At 43.1% G+C, this 26,640-nt stretch overlaps 1 protein-coding gene across 1 annotated transcript in view; it reads left to right on the top strand.

Annotated features, from left to right (window-relative positions):
- Window positions 1–66: 66 nt before the first annotated feature.
- zzef1 (zinc finger, ZZ-type with EF hand domain 1) overlaps window positions 67–26,640 on the top strand; it is a 35,714-nt gene continuing 9,140 nt past the window's right edge. The window contains exons 1-52 of the mRNA XM_073479117.1: window positions 67–569; window positions 1,241–1,385; window positions 1,514–1,708; window positions 1,858–2,041; window positions 2,183–2,382; window positions 4,439–4,649; window positions 4,743–4,859; window positions 6,516–6,694; window positions 6,938–7,036; window positions 7,136–7,227; window positions 7,332–7,477; window positions 7,720–7,825; window positions 7,933–8,154; window positions 8,790–8,881; window positions 8,993–9,195; window positions 9,320–9,453; window positions 9,536–9,606; window positions 9,690–9,804; window positions 9,965–10,130; window positions 10,372–10,493; window positions 10,582–10,704; window positions 11,570–11,739; window positions 11,833–11,914; window positions 12,011–12,212; window positions 12,461–12,594; window positions 12,709–12,949; window positions 13,072–13,151; window positions 13,259–13,349; window positions 13,439–13,925; window positions 14,016–14,180; window positions 15,151–15,270; window positions 15,414–15,575; window positions 15,811–15,943; window positions 17,948–18,086; window positions 18,192–18,357; window positions 18,446–18,708; window positions 18,823–18,995; window positions 19,149–19,344; window positions 19,454–19,617; window positions 20,274–20,554; window positions 20,736–20,910; window positions 21,000–21,132; window positions 21,223–21,449; window positions 21,570–21,878; window positions 21,960–22,060; window positions 22,648–22,783; window positions 22,954–23,313; window positions 23,411–23,554; window positions 24,009–24,177; window positions 24,303–24,401; window positions 24,560–24,725; window positions 26,236–26,386. Of these exons, the coding sequence (XP_073335218.1) occupies window positions 162–569; window positions 1,241–1,385; window positions 1,514–1,708; window positions 1,858–2,041; window positions 2,183–2,382; window positions 4,439–4,649; window positions 4,743–4,859; window positions 6,516–6,694; window positions 6,938–7,036; window positions 7,136–7,227; window positions 7,332–7,477; window positions 7,720–7,825; window positions 7,933–8,154; window positions 8,790–8,881; window positions 8,993–9,195; window positions 9,320–9,453; window positions 9,536–9,606; window positions 9,690–9,804; window positions 9,965–10,130; window positions 10,372–10,493; window positions 10,582–10,704; window positions 11,570–11,739; window positions 11,833–11,914; window positions 12,011–12,212; window positions 12,461–12,594; window positions 12,709–12,949; window positions 13,072–13,151; window positions 13,259–13,349; window positions 13,439–13,925; window positions 14,016–14,180; window positions 15,151–15,270; window positions 15,414–15,575; window positions 15,811–15,943; window positions 17,948–18,086; window positions 18,192–18,357; window positions 18,446–18,708; window positions 18,823–18,995; window positions 19,149–19,344; window positions 19,454–19,617; window positions 20,274–20,554; window positions 20,736–20,910; window positions 21,000–21,132; window positions 21,223–21,449; window positions 21,570–21,878; window positions 21,960–22,060; window positions 22,648–22,783; window positions 22,954–23,313; window positions 23,411–23,554; window positions 24,009–24,177; window positions 24,303–24,401; window positions 24,560–24,725; window positions 26,236–26,386 (8,949 nt within the window). The 5' untranslated portion in view covers window positions 67–161. The remainder of the gene's footprint in view (window positions 570–1,240; window positions 1,386–1,513; window positions 1,709–1,857; window positions 2,042–2,182; window positions 2,383–4,438; window positions 4,650–4,742; window positions 4,860–6,515; window positions 6,695–6,937; window positions 7,037–7,135; window positions 7,228–7,331; window positions 7,478–7,719; window positions 7,826–7,932; window positions 8,155–8,789; window positions 8,882–8,992; window positions 9,196–9,319; window positions 9,454–9,535; window positions 9,607–9,689; window positions 9,805–9,964; window positions 10,131–10,371; window positions 10,494–10,581; window positions 10,705–11,569; window positions 11,740–11,832; window positions 11,915–12,010; window positions 12,213–12,460; window positions 12,595–12,708; window positions 12,950–13,071; window positions 13,152–13,258; window positions 13,350–13,438; window positions 13,926–14,015; window positions 14,181–15,150; window positions 15,271–15,413; window positions 15,576–15,810; window positions 15,944–17,947; window positions 18,087–18,191; window positions 18,358–18,445; window positions 18,709–18,822; window positions 18,996–19,148; window positions 19,345–19,453; window positions 19,618–20,273; window positions 20,555–20,735; window positions 20,911–20,999; window positions 21,133–21,222; window positions 21,450–21,569; window positions 21,879–21,959; window positions 22,061–22,647; window positions 22,784–22,953; window positions 23,314–23,410; window positions 23,555–24,008; window positions 24,178–24,302; window positions 24,402–24,559; window positions 24,726–26,235; window positions 26,387–26,640) is intronic.

The following is a 26,640-nucleotide window of genomic DNA, read 5'->3' as shown; positions in this document are numbered from 1 at the left end:
ACAAGTTGACGTACAGTACGTCAATGCGGTAGTAGTGAACGGCAGCTCTAGCTGTAGGTTAGAGCACAGAGGTCTGTGTTCAGACCGGTACAAACGTTTCAAACCTGACACCCACAGGGCCGCAGAGATTTCCGGGGGAGTCTTAGGTCGGTGAAACAAACATGGGGAACGCCGAGAGTGGCTGCGGTGGAGGCAGCGGCGACGAGGAAGACATAGAAACTGAGAGCCCGGGCTTCGCGGAAGACAGTCCGGCCTCTGCGGCCACTGGCGTCGGAGGCGGTGGAGGCTCCGGTTCTGGTAGAAGCGGAAGGGGATCGAATAACGTGCCCGTGCCCACCGGCGGGCCACCCAGCCCCGGGGTGCTCTTAGAGCAAGTGAAACTGAGAGAAGCGGCGGCTCGCATTAGCGACTCAGGGATCGCCATTCAGGAGTCTGTCCTGGCCGGGAACGAGGGTGTCCTGGTGCGGTGGCTGGAGGACCGGTTAAACCGAGGAGAGGAGTCCGTCAATGTGGAACAATTTTGTGAAATGTTGGAGAGCAGAGATGCCCCGAGGGATGAGTGTGAAGAGGTATAAAGCCACAGAAGAGCAAATGAACCTCTCACAAATCATGAGAAATGCCATTATCAGGACTGTCGTGTCAACTCTTGTATTGGTATGGAGGTAAAACGGTTTATCGCTGTGGCCATGCCCATTTATGATGACTAATGAGTACACATGATTGCCAAGTGAGGGCATGTATGGTATCCTGTAATCTTTACACTGATCTTAATTAAGACATATAGCTATCACGATGTCACCTGTGGATGTCAGCCTAATGTCGCTGGGTTGTCAGCTTTGGCCTCCTGTAGCATAACTCCCTGCTTTGTTGGCTGACATCTGTTGTTGCAGATGAATGGGTTAACTAATGATTGTGTACTTTAGTCTGCGTCTGGCTTTGTGTGGCCAGACATGGAATGCCACAGCTATACTTTAAACACTACATGCTACAATGGGCCATTTTAAAAATCCACCCTCTGTGAGATCCGGAGCTACCACCTGCCTTTATACTTCATAAACAGATATAAAATATTCATAACTCAATAATAAGCAATAGAGGTGGTTCTCACTGTGTGCCCTGTAGATACCAATTGTGTGGCCAGTTGTGTTTTAATTATATCCCTATAGGTTTGCGATGGTGGGCAGGAATGGGAGTGATTGTGTCAGTATGTGAAGTGTCAATGTCTCTGTCCCCGTCTCAGGCCTTTGGACAGTTCGATGCCGAGGGGGATGGGGTGGTGGATGTGGAGAGCATGCTGATGGCTCTGAAGAACTCCAATGGAGCTAATCTAAAGGGAGAGCTGAGTCATGTGATAAGACAGCTACAGGCATGCTCCCTAACTCCAGGTAGGAGATGTGATTTGTTTATCAGGATCAACAAGGGCGACCTTATTTGAATAGCTGTTGTCAGCAGGCTGTAGATGAGTTAACCCTCATTGAGTGTCCACCTTTTTTTCTTGTGTTTTCTCTCACAGGTTTTGTTGACATATTCTCCAAGACCAAAGACCGGTTAGGGGCACACGCCTCTAAGATTCTTAAATTCTTACACAGGAATCGTATTCCCAGCAGTGCCATCCCTTTCCCTATTTTAGAGGGCTACAACAGTATCTGCACCATGAGGTCCAGTGTGGTCCAGGACTTCTTGGAATTTCTGTTGCAGAAGGAAAAAGGTGAAGACCCCAAATAAGTTTAACTGTACATTTCTGAATGTTTTCTGGTGTATTTGAAGAATACGACCACACTCAAGACATATTTAGTATCCATCTCTCACTGCCGCACACCTTCCAGACAGTCGTCCTAATCTGTTTCTCTTTTTCAGATTTAGATATCCAGTACAGAGCGGAGCTGGACCGGGATCCAGAGGTGGACAAGGTAAAGGTGGTTACACAGTGCTACAGCTCAATAGAAGCTTCATCCAATGTCGCAGACATTTACAAGATGACAAATGGAGAAACTTCATCGTTCTGGCAGTCGGATGGCAGCGCGCGTTCACACTGGATAAGGTAAGGGCACCTGCTCTGTAGAATGTGCCTCATTGCTTTGCCATTGATCATCATGAGTGTCCCATCCTCGAATAGCAGAGTTTTTTGTTGATTACATATGATACATTTTAAGGTGTTAAGTCATCTCTTTTCTGTTCCCAGATTGAAAATGAAACCAGATGTGGTTCTGAGACGTCTGGCCATTGCAGTGGCTTCTAACGACCACAGCTACATGCCTCAGTTCGTCTCAGTAGCTGTTGGGAAGAACCGGCGTTCCCTGCAGGAAATCAGGGATATTCGCATCCCCAGCAATGTCACAGGCTACGTAGCTCTCTTGGAGAACGCCAACATCACACATCCCTGTGAGTCACCACCTGTCAGTCTGTCTGCTCAGCTGACTGTTCATTTATTTTGGGCTTGTGTGTTCTTTCGCTGATGCTTTAGGAGAAAACTTTGTTTCTCATTTGCACCCCTCCGGTGAAGACGGCTTCATTGAGTTCATAGATAGTTGAGTGGTTAAATGCCTCACTTTTGTATCCACTTGCAAGCTTCCATGAGCCTAGGATTGCATCTGGCTAGAATCAAGGCATCAAATCCAGGCACTGGTGTGAGTTTTTTGTTTTGTTTTTTAGCAGAAAATTAACTCAGGATTTCCATCTTCTGCCTTAAGGACCATCTGTGTAGCCAACAGGTTACACATTCACCCAGTGCTGACCCATAAATCCTATTTTCATCATCATGCCAATGTGAACATGCGTGAACACATTGTAAAAGACTAAAATGCAATATATAAGAAAAATAACTCTATTAACATGCACCATGCATTCACACTTAACTCAGCATGCTAACATTTGACCTCTCAGATGGAGCCCTAGATACGTTGGCTATGCATTCACACCATTTTACCAATAAAATGAATCCCCAGCTAGCTGTTCGCTACCCTCAGATTAATTAGTGTCAGTTTGGTTGTGACTGCAAGGTTAGCTAGCACAATGGCTGAGGAAGGAGATAAGATATCATATGGGCATTTAAATAATTGTTGATTTATTGCAAATCATATTGTCATCGCAATATTGTGCAATGTTCTCGCACGCCACTGATTTTCCTCATGTCATGCAGGCCTACATTCACTTCCTATCAGAAGTCAGGTCAAATGTATTTATAAAGCTCATTTATAAACAACTCATGTTGACCAAAGAGCTATACAGACTTAAACATCAGGGAAATGGCTCATACACACAAATGCACAGCACATGTGCAAAGGCACAGGTCCAAAATCAGCCCAGCCGGAGGACTCAAGCACTAGGGAATTAAAGTAAGTTTTGAGTCTGGATGTAAAATAGTCGACGGTGGGGGCAGATCGAAGTTAGATAGAAGTTGTCAAGCCACACAGAAAAGCAAACATTTTCACTCTCTGTTTTCGCTAAGAGGTATGTATATATTTGTAGGAGATTAACATCAAGTGAGAATTGATTGAGCCAGGCAGCTGAGATCAAGAGCAACGGTCAAAAATTAGCAGAGGTTCAAATAATGGTGGCAAACATTCAGATTTAAATGTTTTTTTTAAATCAGCCCTCTGGTTTGCAGCTCTAGCTACAGGCTAAATCAGTCACAGTGCTGTATTTTGTAAATTATAATGTGCTTCGTGGCGGGAATGATTTGCTCAATCCCAATGAAGAAATTGAAATTCATTGGCTGGCTTTGCATGGTCATTAGTCATGGTTTATAGTAGAAGTGATATGTTACCGCCGCCAAGGAGGTTATGTTTTCACCCGTGTCCGTTTGTTGGTTGGTTGGTTGGTTTGTCAGCAGGATTACACAAAAACCACTAAACGGATTTCCTTGAAACTTGGATGGAGGATGTGTTTTGGCCCAGAGTAGATCCCATATACTTTTGGTGTATATCCAGATAAAGGGATGGATCCAGGGATGTTTCTCACTTTGTTTAACATAAATAGATGGTGTTTTTGAACACTTTTATTAATTTCTCAAGGGATAATGCATGGCTCTTGATGAAACAATTTAGGAGGCTGGTATCTTTGAGTTAGTACAATTTAATGCTGATCCTAATAAAAATCAGATCTGGCAGATTTAAATTTGCTTTCATAGAAGGAAGTCTTTTTTTTTTTTTCAGCTGCTCTACGGTAACGGTATGGGGATAGAAACTTGCAACTACCACCAATGTGCAGCTGCGATAATGGAGATTCAAAAAGGTGCAAACAGTGATTAAGCTTGATTGAGTTAAAGGGCCTTGGCGGAGGTATGCACTCTACTGAGTGCCATTGTAGTTTTATTTGTGTCTCCCTTAATCAGCATCTATTTCATGTCCTTCTCAGAGGACGAGCAGCCATTCATGGCATTTTTGCATCATGTATTCCATCAGTGGGCTAACTACATTATCTCTTCACCAAACCCCAGACATCCAAATCAACATCAAGCGGTGCCTGAGCGATGGATGTGACACACGGATTCATGGCTTGAAGACGCTGGGCTATCAGATTACTAAGAGTAAAGAGGTGTCTGTTTCCGATGCTTCAGCCATCTGGTACCTGTCTCTTCTCACCTCCTTGGTCACTGCATCCATGGAGACGAACCCTGCGCTGGCTCAGACTGTCCTTCAGAGCACACAGTAAGATTATAGTGTGTCAGTTCTTAATGCACTGAGCTAAGTCTGGTGGTTTGGATCCTGAAGGGTTTTTTTTGTGTGTTTTTAATCTCCTAGAAAAGCCTTACGGCACATGCCACCGTTGTCCCTAACGCCGTCATCCACAGAGTTCCCCAAGTTCTTCTCTTTGAACATCCTGGAGGAGGTGGATGGATTTCTCCTCAGGATAGCAGAGTAATGACCCGCTGCAATTACACCAACACACTCACCCATCACTGCCACACTGAGCTCATTATGTTGACATCATCACAATGAAAACAGACTAAAACCAAAGTATTGATTTAGTGGGCCCATGACACACTGTTTCCAGTCCATTGGTGTACTGTAATCCTTCAGTGGTGGTCATGGTCTTTATCAACAACAGCAGCAACAATATGGCTGCAATAATCAGTTATTATCAGTTTAGAGAGATACATTTTTGGCATCATTACTGGAGCTTTTTGCAGTTAATACATTTACTACTATAGTTGGAAGATGATTCCATAAACCCTCACACAAAAAGCATTTTGCTTTAAACACTAATGTTTTAAATTTGAAACAAAGTGAAAATAGTGTCGATACACATTATTATTTTTTCAAATGTAGTCTCAAATTTGTGTTTAGGAGAGACACCAGAGTTGTCAGGTGGTCTATTTGAACCAGACTCTTCAAGAGTAGATTATGGATAACTACTCTATTGAACTGAATATTTGTGGAAATAGTATTTGCGCATAATCTGTGTTAGCCCAGTGTTAAATTGTAATGTTCCTGCTATTATATTTTTTAAATATTAATGCAACTTTTCCTTACTGTTTAATTCCAACGGAGAATTCATAGAGGAAGGATAAATATGGTGGTCAGTCTTGAAGTACAGCAGGAATTAGAACTTTCACAGCCACAATGAAAATACAGGACTTCACATTCAACAAATTCAAGGAACAGTTAACCCAAAAATGAAAATACAGTCATTATCTACTCACCTCCATGCTGATGGAAAGTCAGATGAAGTTTTGTAGTCCACAAAACATTTCTGGGGCTTCACAGCAAAGCATTTTATTTTTTGTTCAGTTTCAGCATTCTCCTAAAATAAAATAGATGGACGTAAACAAAAAAAACAAAACATAAAATGGTTAAAAACAGAGTAATGTACCCACTTCAGATGGGGTTTCTGCTAACCTTTAACTTGGTAGCTACAGTAAAGATTTCTGCTTAAAAACAACGTGTAAATAAATCTTTTCAAATAAATCTGGTATCTCAGGGCTTCCAGAGACTTGGATTCGACAGACGAGCTTTATGGTTTTATGGTTGTTGTTTTTTTTTTATGTTTTACAACAAGTCCCCATCTACTTCAGTGCTACAACATTGTTTTGCTGCAAAGCTCCATAAATAGCTGTTCCTTTAATGTAATCTAGATTGTTTCTGAGAGATGTTTTAGTCAATTAAATGTAGTCACAGATAAATTCCCAGAATTTCTTAAAGCAGTTTCCTTGTCAGTGATAGGGGAACTACTCCTTTTCTTCGTGCAAATTATACGTTCTAAAGTTCAGCTGACATATCTGGCTTCAATAGTCTGAGGGAGATAAGTAATGCTCTGTGGACAGCATAGACAGCAGGAACAAATTCCGGTGACTAATAATGCCATCTAAGAATATAATTTTAAGACTGACTTGAGTTGACATTTAAACCTATCTTTAAAGATGTGAGGGAACATTAAAAGTTATGAACATGCATGAAAGTTTAATTATGTGGCCAAAAATACCTTTAACACTCTGAAACAGAGACACAAGTGATGATTTAATATGCCTGAAAGCACCTCAAAGCTAACACGTTTGTGTCTTTGCTCCTGTGTAGCTGCTGTGTGAGTCCTGATGCAGAACTGACCCTCCTGGCCTTTGCCCTGGCCAGAGGCAGTGTGGCAAAGGTGCTCCAGGCCCTGTCCTGCATCAGCGATCATTTAGAGGCAGAGTACAAGGCCTCATCCCTCATCGTGTCGATGGCCTCCGTCAGGCTGCGACTGCTTAATCGCAACGGTAACGCTTCCAGCCCTTCTTTACTCTCATTCAGACAAGGACATTTGAAACCATAGTCTTAGGAGAGAAAGTGCTTGGCCTACAAGGAGGAGATGCATTAGTGGACTGTGCAATGGAAAATTGCTAATTCTGTTTGCTGCCTCTCATTTTAGGAATGAAATTAGAACCCAAATGGAAAATTATCAAATGATTAACTGTGGTGTCATAGAAAATGCATTTACAGTGATTTACGTCTCATTACAGGGAGGCCTCTCCAGTTGCACCTGCAGGCCTGTGATGTGAAGAGTAAAGAGGAGAAATCAGGACCAGAGAACATGCTCACAGAATCCTCCACTGGAGACGGTACGACTGACTCATCAATGATCAATAACATTAAGTTCATACTCAAGCTTAACTTTGAACATGCTCTCAAGTGAAACTGGATGCGTTTGTTCTCCAAAGGTTTTCTCACAGAAAGTGGCAAGAAGAGAGCCAGTGTGATCCTGTCCACAGAGGACCAGAGTAACTTCCAGGTCACTCAGATGACGATCAAAGTGAGCATCCCATTCGATTTCACCATTTCCTTGAGAAGTTTGGTAACGCAGACAGTGACAGAGCATGACTGTACATGACACTTACTGTCTGGTGTGTGGTTAAGGTGCGAAAAGGAGCCATCGGAGCAAAATGCGGCTTGGTGTTTGCATACAAGGACGAAGATCCTTTTGATGCAGAGAAACATTTCAAGAGGTTCAAGAAGTATGACACGTGGGACTACAAGGACTACAAAGAGTTTGTACAAGACAAGTAAGGATCCATTTATAGCCGTGTCAATATTATTATTAGAGACATTTAAGTGTGCTTTTGTGTTTACAACTTGAAAAGCCTGATATTATTAGTAAATAAGAACACTTCAATCCTATCTAATAAGATAATACAAACTCAGTATGGTTATTTTGCCTGAGTTATGGAGCCCCTCAGCAGTGTTGGGGTCTGCCTTAATGGTTTACATGAATGGCTGACACACCATGCTGTCACCTGACCTGCAGTGTAAGGATTCCGGCACAGTCAGAGGACGAGCCGATTGGCTGGTTTGAGCTGGAGAACGATTGGAACGATGCGGAGATCAAGCTGCAGCAGTGTCGCGTTGCAAAGGTACATTCTGCATCCAGTTAAGACACATTTCATATGACCCCTCAATCAGTTATTCCTGAACACTGTTGTCAAACAGAAATGATGTTTTATGTGTCCTTGTCTTCCAGTTCATGATGGTGAAGTTCCTCTGCACCAGGCAGGACTGGGTTGCTGAGCGCCTCGGAGTGCAGTCCCTCAGCTTCAGTGGCTACCTGTGCCCCGGGGCTGAGAGGCTCGCAGACCTGGACGACCTCAGTCCAGAGGCAGAGAACTTTGACCGTGATGCTGTGCCTGGCCTCTGTCTACTTAACAAGACACTATTCTTCATACAGCAGCTCACACGAGACATGGTAATTAGTCAAGTCAAATGGGTTTTTTTTAATCACCCAATGTCAAAAATTTGTCTGAAGGGCACTTAACAATCTCTTCACAGAGTCGACGATGCTGTGTAAAACGTAAACGAAAACAGAATGCAGTCATTTGCAAACAAACTGCGTTTACTGACAACAGTTTCACTAAATGTTAAACAATTTGTGTTTCACAAAGTGTTGGTGGCAAACGACTGAGTCTTTTGAGGATACCCTTTTGATACTCAATCATGATACTATCACCTGTTACCTATGAACCTGTTTACCTGTGGAATGTTCTAAACAGGTGTTTTTGGAGCATTCCACAACTTTCCCAGTCTTTTGTTGTCCCTGTCCCAACAAACGTGTTGCTGGCATCAAATCCAGGATAAGCTTATATTTTCAAAAATCAATGAAGTCGATGAGGTTAAACATAATTTTTAATTAAACATAACATAATTAATTTATGGTGCGTCAGTCTGCCCACTTGTGGCCATTAGGTGACATTACAACATCTCCTTTAATTGTCAACTGTTGAGGGTGAAGGGGTGCTTCATATTTATATATTTATATCTCCTGTGTTTTTGTTGTTGTTGTTGAAGACTGTTAGACGGTTAATTTTCTCTCCATCTCTGCAGGATGCCTCTCACTTCAAGCAGAAATATCTTCTGGACTTCAGTGGTCTCAACCTGAACCTCTTCTGGACCTTCTACAATAAACTCAGGCAGATGTGAGTAGTTGCACTGTTGCTGTTTTTTGTATCTACATGCTCACCACAGTCATTATAGCAATAATTACCATTTGGCTTGATGTGGCTCTTTGGTACATGTCTTTGTCTCAGTGAGGGAGAGGAGGTGTTGAAGAGCAGAGTTTTGCTGCTCCAGTTGATGCAGAACTGTTTCCCCATGCTGCCCAACCCACTGGAGCCCCGGGGCTCAGATGACGGGGCCACTGCAGCGCCTTGTCCGTCCACATCCAGCAGTGCTGAGCCTCCGTCTGCCTCTGTTACGGCTGTCTTGGAGCTCTACACTCACCTCTGCCACAGTAAGACTCTGTCAGCTCTCATACAGCTGAGAGTAGTGAAGATCAGAGATTCCTTGTCATGATTGATTCAGAAGAATGTGTGAAAATATATATAGCAGTAATATTTGTGACGTTTGTGTTTCAGTTGTGGACAGTCCAGAGGGTGAGACAGTAGTGGAAAAAGTTTTGCATAAAGAAGCAGTCAGAGCCATTCTTAACGGAGCAGCTGTTTTCTTCCCTGATAAACACGTCAGGCGGGACAAACTCTTCCACATGATGGTGAGTTTAAAAAAATTAAAAAATAATAACAAATGAATAAAAATAATGATGATATATAATATAACAATACGACTTTTTGCAGAAGAATATTACAGAAGAGGATCAGCCAGAGTCAGTGAAGGTGACGTTTGAGTCACTTTGCAACTACTTCAGGTAAGCATTAGATAAACAAACACATATACTGATATACATTCAGATCCAAGTGGATCAGCAACAGCTGTGTTTGCTCCACACAGTGACCAGGATCCAAGTGGCCTTCTCCTGCTCCCACCTAAAGGAGCGCCCTCAGACTTTGACATCAGCCCCATACTGTCAGTCATGGAGACGCTGCTGCTGGTGGCAACAAGAGAGGTGAGACCCCTGTCACACACTCAATGTCTCAACTGATTCATGTTCATGTTATTTAAAATTTCTCAACAGCCCTCCTCATCCTCATGTCTTGACATAAAATCACATGAATCTATCAGCTTTTCTGATGTTCCTCTCTGTTCAACTGTATCCCTTCTCTCAGTGTGAGGTTATGATGGTGGATGGAAGTGGTGGAGCCAGTAGGACAGTATTGCTGTCCCTGTTCTGGGCTCTGCAGGGTAGTCTGATCTCCTGGTGCTACCTGCAGCTCAAAGGCGGAGCCTCCACCAGTGTCGCTATGGACCTGGCCCGAGACATCCTGCTGAAATGTGAGATACAGTGACAAACTTGCATGACGCAAATTAACTTATTACAGCTTCCTATTTTCAGGGTTAGATTCTGTGTGTATTAGAGCACGCAGCTGGTACTGGTCAGTTAAATGTGATAGTCCAACCAATCAAAAGGAAAAAAGTTAATTAGTTGTATCTTGACACCGACAGTGTGGAGAATTGATCCTAGAGTGGTCAAGAGGATGTGATTTCAGGATGACGTAATGGTTTATTTCAACAGATGTGGATCAGTTCCTGGGAAGTATCAAAGCTACTCTCGGTTCCCTGCTGGAGAGGCACACAGGTGCTGAAATTACAGAAAAACTAGGCAGCTCTATCCTGGCCACAGTCTTCAGACAAATGGTAATACACTCTTATCTCCTGATTTTGAGCTGCCTTCTTGCACACTTCTACAGTTGAATGACTGTGATGTTTTTCATGTTCCTGGCAGATGATTTTGCTCCTGGAGCTGTGCTCACTGGACATCCCTCACAGTGTGCTGCTGAAGAGCTTCTCCTCTCTGGTCGAGCTTCTCAAAAGCCTGTCCAGTGATACTGGAGACATCTTTTCCAAGGTCAGTCCACTCTGATCACATAGCCTATCATTCCAGAATGTATACAGCCTCTGAATCCACTGTATGAGTCTGATAAAACTCTGTGGGGAATCCACACTAATTGTTTGTACATGTACAAATGAGGAAATTAACATTTGCCAAAACATATTCTAATTATAAAACCTTGCAGATGCCTGCCAGTGCGCAGTTTACATGTATAAATCCCAAATTAACTTGGAATTGTCTGCATGTAGATCAGCCTCACAGCCACCATCTACACACCCACATTCAACATAACTACTCAATGCAAAATGCCTTATGAATGTTAATGCATGGAAATGAACCTGCTGATCAACGGTCCTTTATAGTGAATCATGGCAACAACCGAGAGGAAAACGAAGAAAATGTATATGGAGAGACAGCACTGAGGAACACTAAAGTACTTACTATAAACTTAAATATAAAAATAGTCTTCCTTGAAAATGTCACTGAAGTAAAACTATGGAAATATTAGCTAAATGTATTGAAAGTAAAAGTACTTGTACAAATGGCCAATGTGAGTTTTATACTAATACATGTTATGTTATTGACTCGGTGCTATGAACTATTGAAAATGAACTATCTTATCCACTGTTGTGTAGTTAACTCAAAAACAGTGCTTAACTAAAAAATATATGCTAATACATGTAAAGTAACCAGTAACTACAGCAGTCAGGTAAATGTAGCCCTGGTGGAGTAGAAGTAAAAAGCAGCATAAAATGGAAATCCTTGAGTAAAAATTAAATAGCTTGAATTTGTGCTCAGGGAACAGTACTTGAATACATGTACGTAGATAAATTCCACCATGAGTGTAACAAAGATTGATTGTATACCATGCGGCTGTTAGGTGGATCAGGAGAGCTGGCACCAGCCCCAGCAGCCAGTGGTGCTGAGGACCTGGAACATGGAGTCTCCTCACAACTATGAGAACAGCCGCCATGAGACCACCATCTATGCCTGCCCGGGTGCTACCTCGTTTGAGGTGGAGTTTGACGAACGCTGTGAGACAGAGAAGAGGTGACTGTTGTAAAATACTAAATATTCAGATGGTTTTTTTTATCCCTTGTGAGAATTTTTTGAACCAGTTCTCTGTGGTCTTGATATTCACAGATACGACTACCTAGAATTCACAGATTCTAGAGGCGGGAAGGTCCGCTATGATATGAAGGTTGGAACTGAGAAGTGGCCAAAGGTAAGATATGAGAACCCATTCAAGCAGTCTACATATGCAACACTGTTGTTTCTGAATTCCTTGACACATCTCTGTTGCTTCTCTTGGCTCCTACAGAAGGTGACATTTGACGCTGGCCCTCAGCTCCAGTTCCTCTTCCACTCTGACAGCAGTAATAATGAGTGGGGTTATAAGTTCACTGTGACAGCTCTGGGCCTCCCAGATATCACTATTTCTTGGATGTCAGACCTGCAGCTGCTGGTGGCTCGCCTGATGGGTCGTCTTGCTTCCAGAACCCTCGCCTTGAAATCCCCCCATGGTGAGACTGATTTATGAAACCTTTATCAAATGAAGCTGTGATCTAAAGTGATTCTTTGTGACTGTGTTGGGCGATAGTTAAAATCTTTCTGAGCTTGTACGTTTGAGGCATACATGGATAGATCTTGTAGGTCAAATTTAATTGGGGTTAAGAAAAATTTTCTTCAGAATTTTATCATAATGGAACATTTTTCAGACCTTTGATGAGAGATTGAAATGCTGATATTTGTGTTTTACCTTCTATTCCAGAGATACGCACTGTCAAGGAGCTTCCACAAGGGAAAATGTCCCATGTTCAGTCCTCTCCTTTATGGAAACCCATTCTGCGACACGGGTTGTGTGAAACAAAGGAGACAAATCGGCCTAAAAGACCATCTGACCAGGTATGGTTGAATCCGTTTCATCCAGTTCCATTCTCAGCTTTATATTATTCCAGTGTTGATTGACCTCAGGAGCTTGGTACTGTTTTAATACTATGGTGTTTCCCCATGTTGTAGACAAATGCATGGACTGTTGACGAGTTAACGAGCTTCCTGGAGGACTTCGCCCGTTGGAACCCTTCTCAGGAGCCGGCGGACAGTAGAACAGAGCTGATGAGGACCCTCATGCAGTCCTGCAGGAAACAGCCAATGAGGAACGAGATTGCCGCTGGGCCAAAGACCGATCAAGCTGTGAATGCCATTTGGGCAGCCATGGTATACCACACACCAGCCCTCAACAATGCCCTGAAGACCTACGGTAAGGTTTGGCTATAATTAAAAGATGTTCTATTTACTATGTTTCTTCTTGATGTGTTTTATCAAGTTAATTCTGCATGATTTATTCACTCGGTCCTCTCTGTTTTCTCTTTGTGCGAGTAGTGAATCAGGACTGCAAGTCTTGTCTAAGTGAAGAATTTGTGCAGGTGTATTCTCTGGCAGACAACATCAGAACATGGATGGTGAGTGTTGCTGTCAGGATTCATGTCTTTTTTGATTGTCTGCTGCAGTGTTTATATATGATCATGTTATATAACTATTATGCTGATGCTGTCTTTATTCCTGTCAGCTGGAGATGAAGCAGAGATACCTTGTTGGCAAAATGAACGTTCCTGGCGAGAAGGATGGGGGACAGGATGAGGTTACCATGGATACATTAGGTAAGGACTCAAGCTAATGTAAAATGTAATCCCATCATCAGGTCTTTATCTCTTTCTATTTATTGCTGACTTTGTTTCTGTCTTTCCAGCTGATATGTGCATTGAGAAGAGCCTCTTGCTCTTCAGATTTACCCCTTGTGGAGTACCCTGTCAGGACAATGATTCTTCAAAAGCTGCAGAGGGCAGTAGTGCTCCACTCCTCCGCTCAAGTTCGATCTCTGAAGGGGACTTCCAGCCCAGCTCATCTCCGGTACCTCAGTCTGCGGGGGCTGAGGAGGGAGGTGACGCCAAAGCAGGACAGAACCAGCCCTCTAGTGCTCAAGCTCAAAACTCCTCTTCATGTGTGCACAGCAGGCCAGGCCACAGAGGCTCCACAGAGAGCCTCTCCTCCCAGTCAGGGGAACCAGCCTCGCCCTCCGCCTTCCCCCGCAAAGCACCGTTCAGTCGGGCACGCTTACGCCTCCTGTCCTGTCGATCTATAGAAGAGCCCCGCATGACTCCCTCTGTCAAGGATCGCTACCCAATACTCAAACACATCCTGAATTTTATAAGGGACCAGGCTCTCACAACAGCAAGGTGACTGACCCACAGTCTTCTATTTTGCATTTTTAATTTGTTTATTTTATCACACAATGTAAAATAATCCAATTATCCCCCCTCCTGTAGCATTCTGCAGACCCTTTCCCTGAGCAAAGCCCAGGCTGTGAGTGTGTGTAAGGTCCTGGAGATGGTTCAGCAATGTTTACGTTCCTTGGGAAAGCCACACCTCTTCCAAGCTCCCTGCATCCTGTTTCTACAAGAGCTGCTCGCGTGCCAGAAAGACTTCACCAGGTACAACTGGAGAAAATGTTTTCATTCAAGTCTAACAGCAGTGAATTTTATCTGTCGTACAACCCAGATTCCCAAAAAGTTGGGACACTGCACTGATGTTGCCAGGTGCTTGTCCTGTGTCTCGGACATATTGAAACACAGTGAACTCACTGTCCATGTGTTGCACCATATTTTCCCTAATAATGCTACGTTGTGAACAAAAAAATCTGTATTGTAATGATTTTAAAAGGAAACTCACTGTCAACACAGAACACATCTGCTGGTCACTGTTTCCCACCATCAGCGTGATGTGTGCATTGTCTAAATCATGGCGACATGCTTTCTGCTGCAACAAGACCAATGCCTGACACACAGATTTCAGCCAGTTGGATTTTTTTTTTTTTTTATGTGTCCGGCAGCTAATATAAAAGTATATTTATTTCTCCCTTTATATATAATTCCTCATTGAGATGTTACTCCTGAGCAATTTTTTAAGGTTCTATGTTTTACCCAGTTTTTGTAATGTACTCTGACTGACACAATCAGTCTCTGACTGACTGGCTCATCAACTTTCAGGGAGCAGCTGTGGATGTGCCAGTGTTTTGTTTTCAGATTTGGGATTTTGTTTGTTTAATTTTCAGATACATTTTCATCAAACAAATAACCATGATTAGAACCATATAACATCAAACACTGGTTTAATATTTTGCCATAAATAAAAAAAAAAAAAATTATTGGGGACCCACTCCAGTGACCACCTGTGGGTCGTGGAGACGCACTATATCAAAAACACGGACACTGTAAAACAGAAACCAGAACAAACTGCAATCATTTGCAAAAGGTCTGTGCTTACCAATTTAGGAAGTGTTCCTGAGCCTATGTAGTAATATTATCTTTGACACAATCATGTGTTTCACAAAGTGGTTAACCTCATCAATTCGTGGCTCGTGAAAGACTCACTCAGAATTCTCTTTGTCTTTGTCTTTTTCAGTTATTTCTCTCAGTTGTCAGACAGTGGGCAGAAGCTAGGAGAGGAGGTGAGGCGTTCCTACCATCAGCTGGTGCTCATGCTGGTGGAAGCAGTACAAGGCTTCAGCAACCTCAATGAGAAGTAAGTTCTTATTAATGTAACACACCATGTTCACACATAACTAGACTCACTGAAATTAAGAAGTGCTTGCAGCAGTGATTAGTGTAATTTAAAGTGTGTGTGTGCAGTGGTGTAATAATCTGAACCTTATATCTGCTCTCCAGAGCCCTGCTACCAGCCCTGTCATGTGTGCAGACCTGCCTGTTGCACCTTCTGGACATGAACTGGGAGGTACATGACCTTCCGCTCTTCCTGAATATCAAGCTCCCTGACCTCCTGCTCAGTATGGCCCAGGAGAACATCAGCGTTCATGACATTGCCATCAGGTAGGATCAGACTCATCCCTGAAATAAAGGCCGAGCTCAGTAGAAATAAAATTCATTTCCTATTGATAACCTAAGGCTAGCAAAAGACACAGCTTTTATTAACTTTTTTTACAAAGCAAGGGTCCAAACTGCTCTGTGCTTAATTAGTCTATTTCAAATCTTACATAATTTAAACAGTGTCCCAGCATATTAAATTTGCAGTAATGATTAGTTTTGTGGTTTAATTTATCTTCAGTCAATGGACAGAGGAGGATGAAATCGCAGACTATAAGAAGAACCAGGAATGGATGGATGAGTGTATGGACGGGATGTTTGAGAAGTGGTACGACAAAATCGATGAAGAAGACTCCATGGAGGACAGGAGAAAGGTACACTGCAGTGCATAAAGGACATAAAAGAACAATCATTAGCAAACGAGGAAAATTGTCTGGTGTCTGAGCTGTCTGGGGAAAGAAATAGCACTTAGAGCTTGACCCTACTGCCCCAAGTGCTTTTCTGCTCTCTGTTACTTTCCTGTGCATCCCAAGAATAGAGCAGATATAGTCCTGCTGGTAATGCATCAAAAGACAAGTTGAAATCTGCCATTTAGAAAAGATTCATTCATTCAACCTTGATTAAATTCCTCATTTAAACCTTGAAAAATCACTGAGGGCAAGCCCTCATTTTCAATGATGTCGAGAGCACAAATAAAAAACAGAATAGGTGCAAAAATGTGATAAGAAACAGAAACAACGAACATAATAACAGAGCAAATAAACAGAACGGGTACATAAAAATGATAACAGATGAGAAGCAATATGACAGAATACAAATAAAATGGAAAAAAGTGCTTGAAAATGATAAGAAACTGCAAACGAACATGACAAAACACATAAAACTGAGGTGCATGAAAGATAAATGGCAGACAAACATACAGGACAGCACGTAGTTAAAAACGGTTACATTCAAATGCTGAGTAGTTTGAAGTCTTAAACTGACCTATAGGTATAACTTTATCAAGTTTAAATAAACTATGCCTGAAGATATTACTGTTAGCAATGTCGATTAAAAAAGCCTGTTCATTAAAATGTTTTAAATTACTTTTGATAAAATGATGTTGATTTTGCCCATCCAGCACTTCTAATGCAGGCTACAGGACAGTGGTCACTTAGACCAAGTGCAAAAACTGCAGAGGCAGTCATTTTCTCCCTCCTATTACACAGAATCAGATCTATCCATGCTGACTTTGAGGGATCCTTCAGGTCCTTTAGGTCTGGTCGACTGATCGATCACCTGTGCCAGATTGAGATTGTCACATATCTCTTTTAGACGGTTTGAATCGTTTGTTAACCAGTTTAGGTTAAAATCACCTAGAACCAGCATTTCTGAGTTACGGTACTGAGCAAGTTCATTTTCATAACAATATATTAATTTCAAATTTAAATAATAAATTCAAAGGAATGAGGTATAGTGACAGCATTTAAAACAATGACAGATAAACCTGATTTCATATAAACAGCCACACCGTCCCCTCTTCCAACTCTGCCTATTCTGTACAGGTTATAGTTAAGCAGAGAAACCTGAATCATGAAGGCTCTGCTTGATCTAGGTTTCTGTCAGAGCCAAGATATCGGGATCAGTCTGTGATATGAGAATTTTCAATTAATCTAATTTAGATTGATTACACAGACTTCTGATATTTGAATGTATCAAACCTAAGCCCTTTCTGCATTTAAAATCATGTGAGTTGAAAATATTTTGCTCTGAGTCACCATAGGGCTTAATGGCAGAATGCAACTTAACTTAACAATAATGACATTTTTAGCTCTATAATCTGTACAGGAATTAGACATGTGATGTTTGCGGTGACCATTTGAGATCAAAATAGGAATATTAGATGCAGGAGCAGATACTGATAGTGAAAGAGAGGGAGCATTCTGGCTCTCATACCTTCATTCACTGAATGCCTCGGCAGAGCACAGCCTAAGTTCAATGTTCATGGTAAAAAGACAAGATCCTATGTGATTTGGATGGCGACAATCGTGTCTGAAAAGAGCAGTTTCGTTGTGGAAGGTGGTGTTGGTGTAATATCAACAGCGATGTCTAACATCTGTCAATAAGGTAATAACAAGAGAGTCTACAGCCACACTAGGGGCTCTGTGAGACCGTGTATGGTATTAGCTATCGTAGTGAAGTGTGTAAGCGACACATCACACAAAAGTATCACCCCCCCAAAAGCTCCTCTGATTTGAAGTGTTTGTGTCTGATGAAGTTTAACAAGCTGTAGGTAAATAAATGTTTTTTGACGTAGATGATCGAGTGCTAATTTAGAGGAGTCAGCAAATGATCAATATTAATACTGTTTAGTTTACGTGACCTGGTTTAATCCACAGATGCACATGTTCATCGCACGTTACTGTGACCTGCTCAATGTTGTGATCTCCTGTGATGGCTGTGAGAGGATGGCACCTTGGCACCGCTACAGATGTCTACAGTGCATGGATATGGACCTCTGCAAGACCTGCTTCCTCAGTGAGCTCATAGACTCCACTACACTACTCACACAGTCGCACCTGTTGACACATCGTATGTCTGATCAGAGCAAACCTAAATGTGAATGTGTTTGTTTTTAACCAGGTGGTGCAAAGCCTGAGGGCCATGAGGACGACCATGAGATGGTGAACATGGAATACGCCTGTGACCACTGCCAGGGGCTCATTGTGGGCAGCAGGATCAACTGCAACGTGTGTGAAGACTTTGACCTGTGCTTCGGTTGTTACCATGCAAAGAAGTATCCCGACAGGTGACATATTTTGAGTGTAATCTTATGCTTTTGAAACCCACTTACTTTTTTGTATTTTTAAATGATTTTTTAACGTTCCCATCTCTAGTCACCTGCCCACCCATCGGATCACAGTGTACCCCATGGTGACCATACGAATAAGCGACCGTCACCGCTTGATCCAGCCCTACATCCACAACTACTCCTGGCTGTTGTTTGCTGCTTTGGCCCTCCACACGTCAGAGCTGAGCAGTGAGAAGCAGATGGATGGAGAGGCTTTGAGCAGTAACACATTGAACCAGGCCTCCGCCCTGCAGACGTGCTGCTCCCAGCTCATCACTGACTGCTTGCTCAAGGGGCAGACGGGCAAAGGTAGGTTGCGTCATTGTTCATCCATGTGTCACTTGGTATCTCAGATTCTCCTAAGTTGTATTTTTATGTTTTGTCCTTTGGTCACAAACCTTTGCGATGCCATCATCCACTTAGGTCTACGCTCCTCAGCCCTGCTCGCTCTGCTGTCGTCCAATGACTCGGGTTCTGATAGTGAGCTGTGTCCAGTCTCTCCAGAGTCCTCTCAGGAGCTCAGCACAGCCACTGACACCTCCTCCATCCCCGGCAGCACTGCAGCAATCTGCTCTCCGTCCTCTCCCAAGGACAAGGTGAGGAACAGAAGTCCTGGGAGTGGGTTACCTGATATACAGAAATAGCTAGAGATGCATACATGTGTCCATTATGTCTGTTATATAGGTAATAGACTATTTATAAAATACCTCTGTGAACCTACTGAATTGTTGTTATCCTCTCACCTCCAGAATAAACCATCAGGTAAGGAGAAAAAGGTAAAGGAGGTGGGCTCTCCTCCCTCTGCTCCTCCAGAGGTGTCATCCCCCCCAAGCACTGGCGAGGGGGAGAAAAGGAAGCTGGTCTCCCAAGACACCCTGGACTCGCCCAGCCTCAGCCAGACGCCTTCTGTGTCCAGTGAGGACCCCCTCTCTCCTGTGGCCCGACGTAAGCACTAACATGACCTCCACTAATCTGATGACAGCTCTGATTTTGTTCACTTGTGGTTAAGTCTATCCCTTAGCTGTCAACCTTTTATGTTTGTTACCATTCTCAGCTTCCGAGTCTGGACCAGGAGCAGTCAACTCTCCAGAACCTGACGTCGTCAAGGAGACGGATGAGAGGCTGCCCCAGGTCCCTCTTCAGGAGCATGTGTTTTCAGAGTGCTCCAGAGAGAGGATCCTGGGTCTACTGGCAGCCATGCTGCCACCAGTCAAACCAGTACGTAAAACAAAAGACCAGTTTAAGGGTTGAGATTCTATTTATTGTTGATGGAATTGTTTGACATTTTGGAAATGCTTATTATGCTTATTTGCTTTCTTTTTGGGAGCTGTTTGGTAATGTTTGTGTATTAAATATTAAGGACGGCTAGCAGCAACTTAGCATAGCTCAGACTTAAGTCTCCTTTGTTTGATCCATAGAAAAATGTTTTATTGGGGGTTAAGCACCAGAATAGTTCTTTTTTCTTTTTTTATAGTCTTACCGTTGCCTTGAGGTTGTTGGGTAACCAGCAGAGACTCACAGAAATAACTGCTCCTGGCCAGCAAAAAGACCCACACATAACCACCAAATAAACCATCACATGTCCCTTTTACACTTTTAAACCTTTTGTCAGAGCCATGATAGCCGTTTCTGGTCTCTATAATAAACTAAGCTGTCCGGCTGTTAGCTGTAGATTTATATTTCATGGACTGATGTGAAAGTAGTTTCAATCTTCAGTGTACACATTTGACAATATACCAAAATCTAAGTTAAAACAATAAATTATTTTATAACCAATGTGCACTCCTGTTCTTGAAATGTTTAATAAGCTCAATATTGACATGTTTTTCAAATATCCACTCATAACATTGTAATCGTCTTTCTTGTATCCTCAGGGCAACACCCTGTCTCTGCCCAGTCTGAGCTCCATCCTGCCCCAGCTTTTCAGGGCAGTCATTTCCAATGCTGGCTCTCTCAACGAGACCTTCCACCTCACCCTGGGTCTGCTGGGTCAGCTGCTGCTCCGAATCCCTCCAATGGAGGCCGACACTGCCGTCACGGAGGCCCTGGCAGACAAATTTGAGTTGCTGTCACAAGGAGAGGCAGTCGGTACAGACACCCAGGGCTGGAAGACCACCCAGCTGCTTTTCAGCCTGGGGGCCGTCTGTTTAGACAGGTAAAGTGATGATACCTGAGAAATGTATTATTGTTGTAGTTTATAGATCTATATTCTAACATTAATTTTAGCCAAAAATAGGAGACAAAGTATACTATACTTAAAATTGAATCCTTATCATCCATTAGCTGTTATATATTATTTGAGATGTGAATTGTCTTTTCTTTTACTTATTTCCCAGTCGTATTGGTCTGGATTGGGCGTGCACAGTGGCGGACATCCTACACAGTCTGAATGCCTGCCCCGAGTGGAGCACAGTCATCGCTGCCTTCACTGACCATTGTATTCAGCAGCTGCCACAAACCCTCAAACGCACCAACCTCTTCACACTGCTGGTGCTGGTGGGATTCCCTGAGGTAGGTAGAACACCTCCCGCTGTATAGGACTGTACACTGTGCTCCCTGACTCTATAAGCTGAGTCGTGACTCCTCTGCTTGTCTGTCAGGTGCTGTGTGTGGGCACCCAGACAGTGTTTATCGACAACGCCAACGAACAGCACAACATGATCTTGCTCAAACACTTCACAGAAAAGAACCATGCTGCGGTGGTGGATGTCAAAACACGCAAGAGGAAAACAGGTTAGTGCAGTCGCAGCGCCCCTAACGGCTTTGCCTCTGTCGAGATACAAACATGGAGTTAACCCTCTATGTGCTTTCTCTTCTTTCCAGTGAAGGACTACCAACTCATCCAGTCTCAGGATTCCACTACAGCCGGTCTCCCGGGGCAGTCAGAGAGCCAGGGCCACCCAAAGACCCTGCTCAGCCGCTACCTGAGCAATTTCACCTCCATCATCAGCCACCTGCTGCAGACCTGCCAGGACAATGGCTCTCCTGACGCTGTGGAGGCATCCTGGGTTCTCTCCTTGGCACTTAAAGGCCTTTACAACACACTGAAGGTACCTGCCATAACCTCGGAATGTCCATTTGAGAGGCGGTTAGGATATCTGGAAATAGGCCAGAAATAACTGGCTTAGAGGGTATAGTAGTTTCTCATTCTGTTTTTCCCTCTCATGCAGAAACATGGAGTAGCGCAAGCTCAGCAGGACATCCAGCAGTCAGGACTGACCCAGCTGCTGGTGAGGAAGTGCAGCAAAGGGACAGGCTTCAGCAAACTGTGGCTGCTGCGCGATCTCGAGATTCTCTCCATCATGCTGTACTCCTCCAAGAGGGAGATCCATTCCATGGCCCAGGACCCAGAGCGTGACCAAAGAGAGCAGGACAAGGAGCACGACTCTGACCACTCCAGCTGTTGCACTGACGACATCGACGTCAACAAGGCGGACCCCTTGGAGGGTCTCGACGAGGAGACAAAGATTTGCTTCCAGGTGATCAGGGAATCTATTTATAATACATGCAGCAAAATATATTGTGATGTTAAAGTCTAAAGTGCCTTTTTCTCAATGCAGATCACCCACGATGCCTTAAACGCCCCTCTGCCCATCCTGCGAGCAATGTATGAGCTGCAGATGAAGAGAACAGACTCTTTCTTCCTGGAGGTGCAGAAGAGGTCAGCATCAACTTCCATACAGAGAACTTCTTTACACTTTGCTTTCTTTATATTATCACCAGAGGTGTAGACTGGAGTCACATGACTTAGACTCGAGTCGAACTTGAGTCACAACGTATTTAACAACTTCAGACTTGACAAAGTCACAAAAGACATGCAATTCAACATGGACTTTAACACCAATGACTCATGACTTGAGCCACCACAAAAAACATGGTGTTTAAAAAAAAAGAGAGAATTGCAATATGCAACACATGCAGGATGAAATTACAGAGAGAGACGCAACAGCTTCCATCTTTGTTTGATATTTGAAGTTGTACAAAGAACAGTAAGTCGAGGCTCTGTTGTTGAAATGGCATTTTGTTTTGTGAAGAGAGCATCATGACTTGTTTAGGACTCAAAAGTCAAAGTTAAGGAAATTGGGACTTGTCAGTCTTGACTTGTTACTTGACTTAGGGCTTGAGTGCAAAGACTTCATACTTACTTGTGACTTGTAAGACAGTGACTGGCTCCCACTTCTGTTATCCACCATGGAGAAGGACTTATTTACAATTTAACAGTGCCTCTCTCCTCTGTGTTATTTTCAGATTTGATGGAGAGGAGATCAAAACAGATGAGACAATCCGTACGCTGGCTCAGAAGTGGCAGCCTACCAGGCGGCCTCGCTCTGAGGAGAGGAACACCAAGGCTGTGGACACTGATATGATTGTAGTGTCATGCGTGGTGAGTTTGAGATGTCAACAAGCACTTAGAAATGGCTTTTTGGCACATTAGCAGTATAAACATTGCAAACTATCACAAGAAGAGATAAGATGCTTTGAGAAAAAGTTTGAATTGGTGTTTTTCAAATGTCAATAATCTGATATGTCACTGTCATCCCCGTCCTCCCCCAGTCTAAACCCAGTCACTGTGAAAAGGCCACTGAGGAGATCAACGTAGTGGCGCAGAAGCTCATCACAAATTCAGAGAGCGACTTGCAGCTCAGTTATGCCAAACAGAGGCGCACCAAAAGTTCAGCTCTCCTGCACAAGGAGCTGGATGTGCGCAGCAATCGGGCCGTTCGTCAATACCTGGTGAAGGTCAACCAGGCCATCGCAACGCTGTACGCCCGCCACGTGCTGGCCTCACTGCTGGCCGACTGGCCCGCAGAGGCGGCGCTGAGCGAGGAGGCGCTGGAGCTGAACGGTGCCTCGCACATGGCCTACATCCTGGACATGTTAATGCAGCTGGAGGAGAAGCCGCTCTGGGAGAAGGTGGGCAGAAGGGAGGTGGAGGAGATGGAGTTTGCATATGATACATTATGGGTGTTTCATGGATTAATGTGACTGTCTTCAATCCATTACTGATCAGATTCTCCAGAGGGTGCTGAAGGGCTGCAGCCAGAGTATGCTGTGCAGTCTGTCTCTCACTGCTTGTCAGTTCATGGAGGAGCCAGGTATGGCCGTTCAGGTCAGAGAGTCCAAACACCCATATGACAACAACACCAACTTTGAGGTGGGTCAACTTTCTTTTCTGCCTTCTCTTTTTGGCATCAATAACTGTTTTTAAGAAGTTAATTAATTTCTCACTTGTTGCACTCTCTGCCAACTTCTCTGTTTTAACCTTTGAACTGGCCAACTATTAAGTTAAATTACCAACTATTCTAATAATCGATTGATTGGTTGGCTTCTGTGGCAGTTAACTGAATATCTTTGGGTTGGGGACAAAACAGGACATTTGAGGACATAATCTTGGGAAACACTGATTGCCATTTATAGGCCAAAAAACTGATAAATTATATAATACAATAATTGTCAGATTAAATTACAATTAAAATAATCGTTAGTTGCAGAATTAGTAACTATTAGTACAGATCCTTATTTGAAAAGTAGCCTATACACAATGTATGCTTTTTCAATCCTGTTTGAGACAACAAGACTCTATTTTGTCCATCTTTTCCTCTCGTCAGGACAAGGTGCACATTCCAGGGGCCATCTACCTGTCAGTAAAATTCGACTCGCGCTGCTACACAGAGGAAGGCTGTGATGAGCTCATCATGTCCAGCAGCAGTGATTTCCTCCAAGACGTCCACAACTTTAGTGGCTCTCCTCAGAGATGGTCCGATTTTGAGATTCCAGGTGAGAAATATTTTAAAAAGTCATTCACTCCTTTTCTGCTCTGTTTATCTACATGTGTGCATTTCTATGCACTATTATGTTTGAATCATGATTATCGACATGTCTTGTTTGTGGGTTTCTTTCAGGTGATACCCTGTACTACAGATTTATGTCAGACATGAGCAACACAGAGTGGGGCTACAAGTTCACAGTCACAGGAGGCCACAGAGGACGATTCCAGACAGGTACTTCACATTAGAACAAATAGACACTCATTTTACATTTCTGCTTCCTTTGGTAGAGAGCAACTCTGCAGGCTACTCAGTAACATGTATATTAACCTCAAAATAAATCCTCAGGTTGGTCAGGTTGTCACCTTTTCTCCCCTTTGCTCTCTCATCAGGTTTCGAGATACTGAAGCAAATGTTAGCAGATGACCAAGTGCTCGGTCACCTGCCATTGGCTGACATCTGGGAGTGGCAGGTGGGCGTGGCCTGTCGACAGACTGGGAACCAGCGACTCAAAGCCATTCACTTGTTGCTCCGCCTGCTTCAGTGTCCGTCTCAGACGTAAGAGTTCAGCCTTCTTTAACATTTCTATCTAAAAACTAATTTCTCCTGGCACTAGAGGCTTCTGCTGTCATGTATTGACATCCACAGTAAGATGCACAAACATAACTTGGGCTTAAAGGCCTAAGGAATGCTAATTTGAGTAAGTGGCCCCAGAGCACATTTTTACCTCGGTGTATTTCCCCTTGAGGTGCAGTATAGTACCACACACAGTTTGCATAAAAGCCTTCATGAATCCCTCATGTCACTACCACGGAAATGAGGCAAAGGATGTGTTTATGTATTTGCATATGTGCAGACTGACTCGAGCAGCGACAACGTCACACATTTTATGGCAAGGTAGTGCTCACACAGGCAGGTAATACATTGTTAAGCTGATTTCTTGGCATTAAGGTTTCCTATAGTTCCCCTCCACTCAAAAATGTGTTTTGCTTACTGTTACTTCACTTAGATGTTTCACAGCATCCAAACACTATGATAGCCGTGAGCCCCGGCAAAATCAGAGCAGTCGGATGAGAGCTAAAGACAGCACAAGAGTTGCAGACTTCACCTACAGTTGAACCAGGATTTAAAAATGAATTATTTAAGCTGCAGATTTTGCTTTTGGTTTTTTCAACACTGTTATCTTTACCTTCCACCTGCCGTTAGCAGTATGTAACACATAATTTGAAACTCAGTTATTTCTTGCCAAAATGCTCCTTGGGATTTCACCTCAAAGTTTTTAGGTACACAAGCTTGTACCTTTCACTTTTTATCAAAGAACCAGATATTTTCTCAGGCAGTTCCTAATCTTTTATGGTGATGCTTTAACCGGGTGAGTTTCATGCTGATCTAAGCTGTAGAAGTGCTTCAGCTGTGAGCCATGGAATGTTGTCTATGGGAAAAATTGTTGGTAGTTTTTGAGCACTGTTTAATGTGAGATTCACATTAGACCACAGACCTTCAGTAAGTGAGGATTTTGTCTTGAGGAATCCCGTCTAAGTACTTTAGTTTTAGGTTTGAAGACAAAAATCAGTCACTCAAAGATCAAACTTTGATAGCTATAAATGACAATCAATCAATAAAGGCCAACCCTTATTTTTTCCTTGTTGTGCCATCTTTCCAAAAATGTGATAAAAGTTAAAATACTCTATTCCTCCTTTTGCTGGGGACCTCCAGTTAGAAAACTACTTCATTCATATAGATGTAGTGATTTGTTGTCAATAAAATATTCAGCATTAAGAACATCCAACAAACAATCATCTTCTCTTTGTTTGGGCCCATCTAGTCACATGAAAGCTCTATCTATCCCCACATCATTTTGAACAATCCATTTATGGCTGTTGGAGGTTACAAAATGCATTATTGAGTCATGATAAATGCATGAAGCTGAAGTGGCTCTCACTGGTTGTTTTTCAGCCACAGCTTTGTTTTCCTCCGAATCTAACTCTTTATGGTCCTGTTCTGCCTCTGTGTGTGTAGTTGTGGTTGTGTGTGTGTTCGTCTAACTATTGATTTGTTTGCACTCCAGAGCCTGTGAGCTGACTCTGCTGCGACCTCTGTGGCAGCTCTTTATGTCCATGGAAAACAGCCTGAGCCAGGATCCCACCAGTATCACTGTGCTGCTGCCTCTTCACAGAGCCCTGACTGAACTGTTCTTCATCGCAGAGGCCCGCGCCATTGTGAGTGATGCACGCACGCACGCACACACACACACATTCATATGCCACATCTAGGATTGTATAGGTGTTGTTGTTAAAGCTGGAGGTGTGGCGTTTGAGGTGTTTGTTTAATTGTGTTGGTTGTTTTTGCTGTGATTACAGTGTTATTGACTTTGCAGGTTAACTAGAGAATAGATTCAACAAGGCTGATTGTGTGGAAACCAGTTAGTTAACCTTCTTCTTTGGTTTCATAACATATTCAGTTTGAGGCCATT

The sequence above is a fragment of the Pagrus major genome, chromosome 13, assembly GCF_040436345.1.
Source record: "Pagrus major chromosome 13, Pma_NU_1.0".
Classification (NCBI taxonomy): Eukaryota; Metazoa; Chordata; class Actinopteri; order Spariformes; family Sparidae; genus Pagrus; species Pagrus major.
Note: the sequence above shows the minus strand (reverse complement) of the source record. Positions and strands in the feature narration are given on the sequence as shown.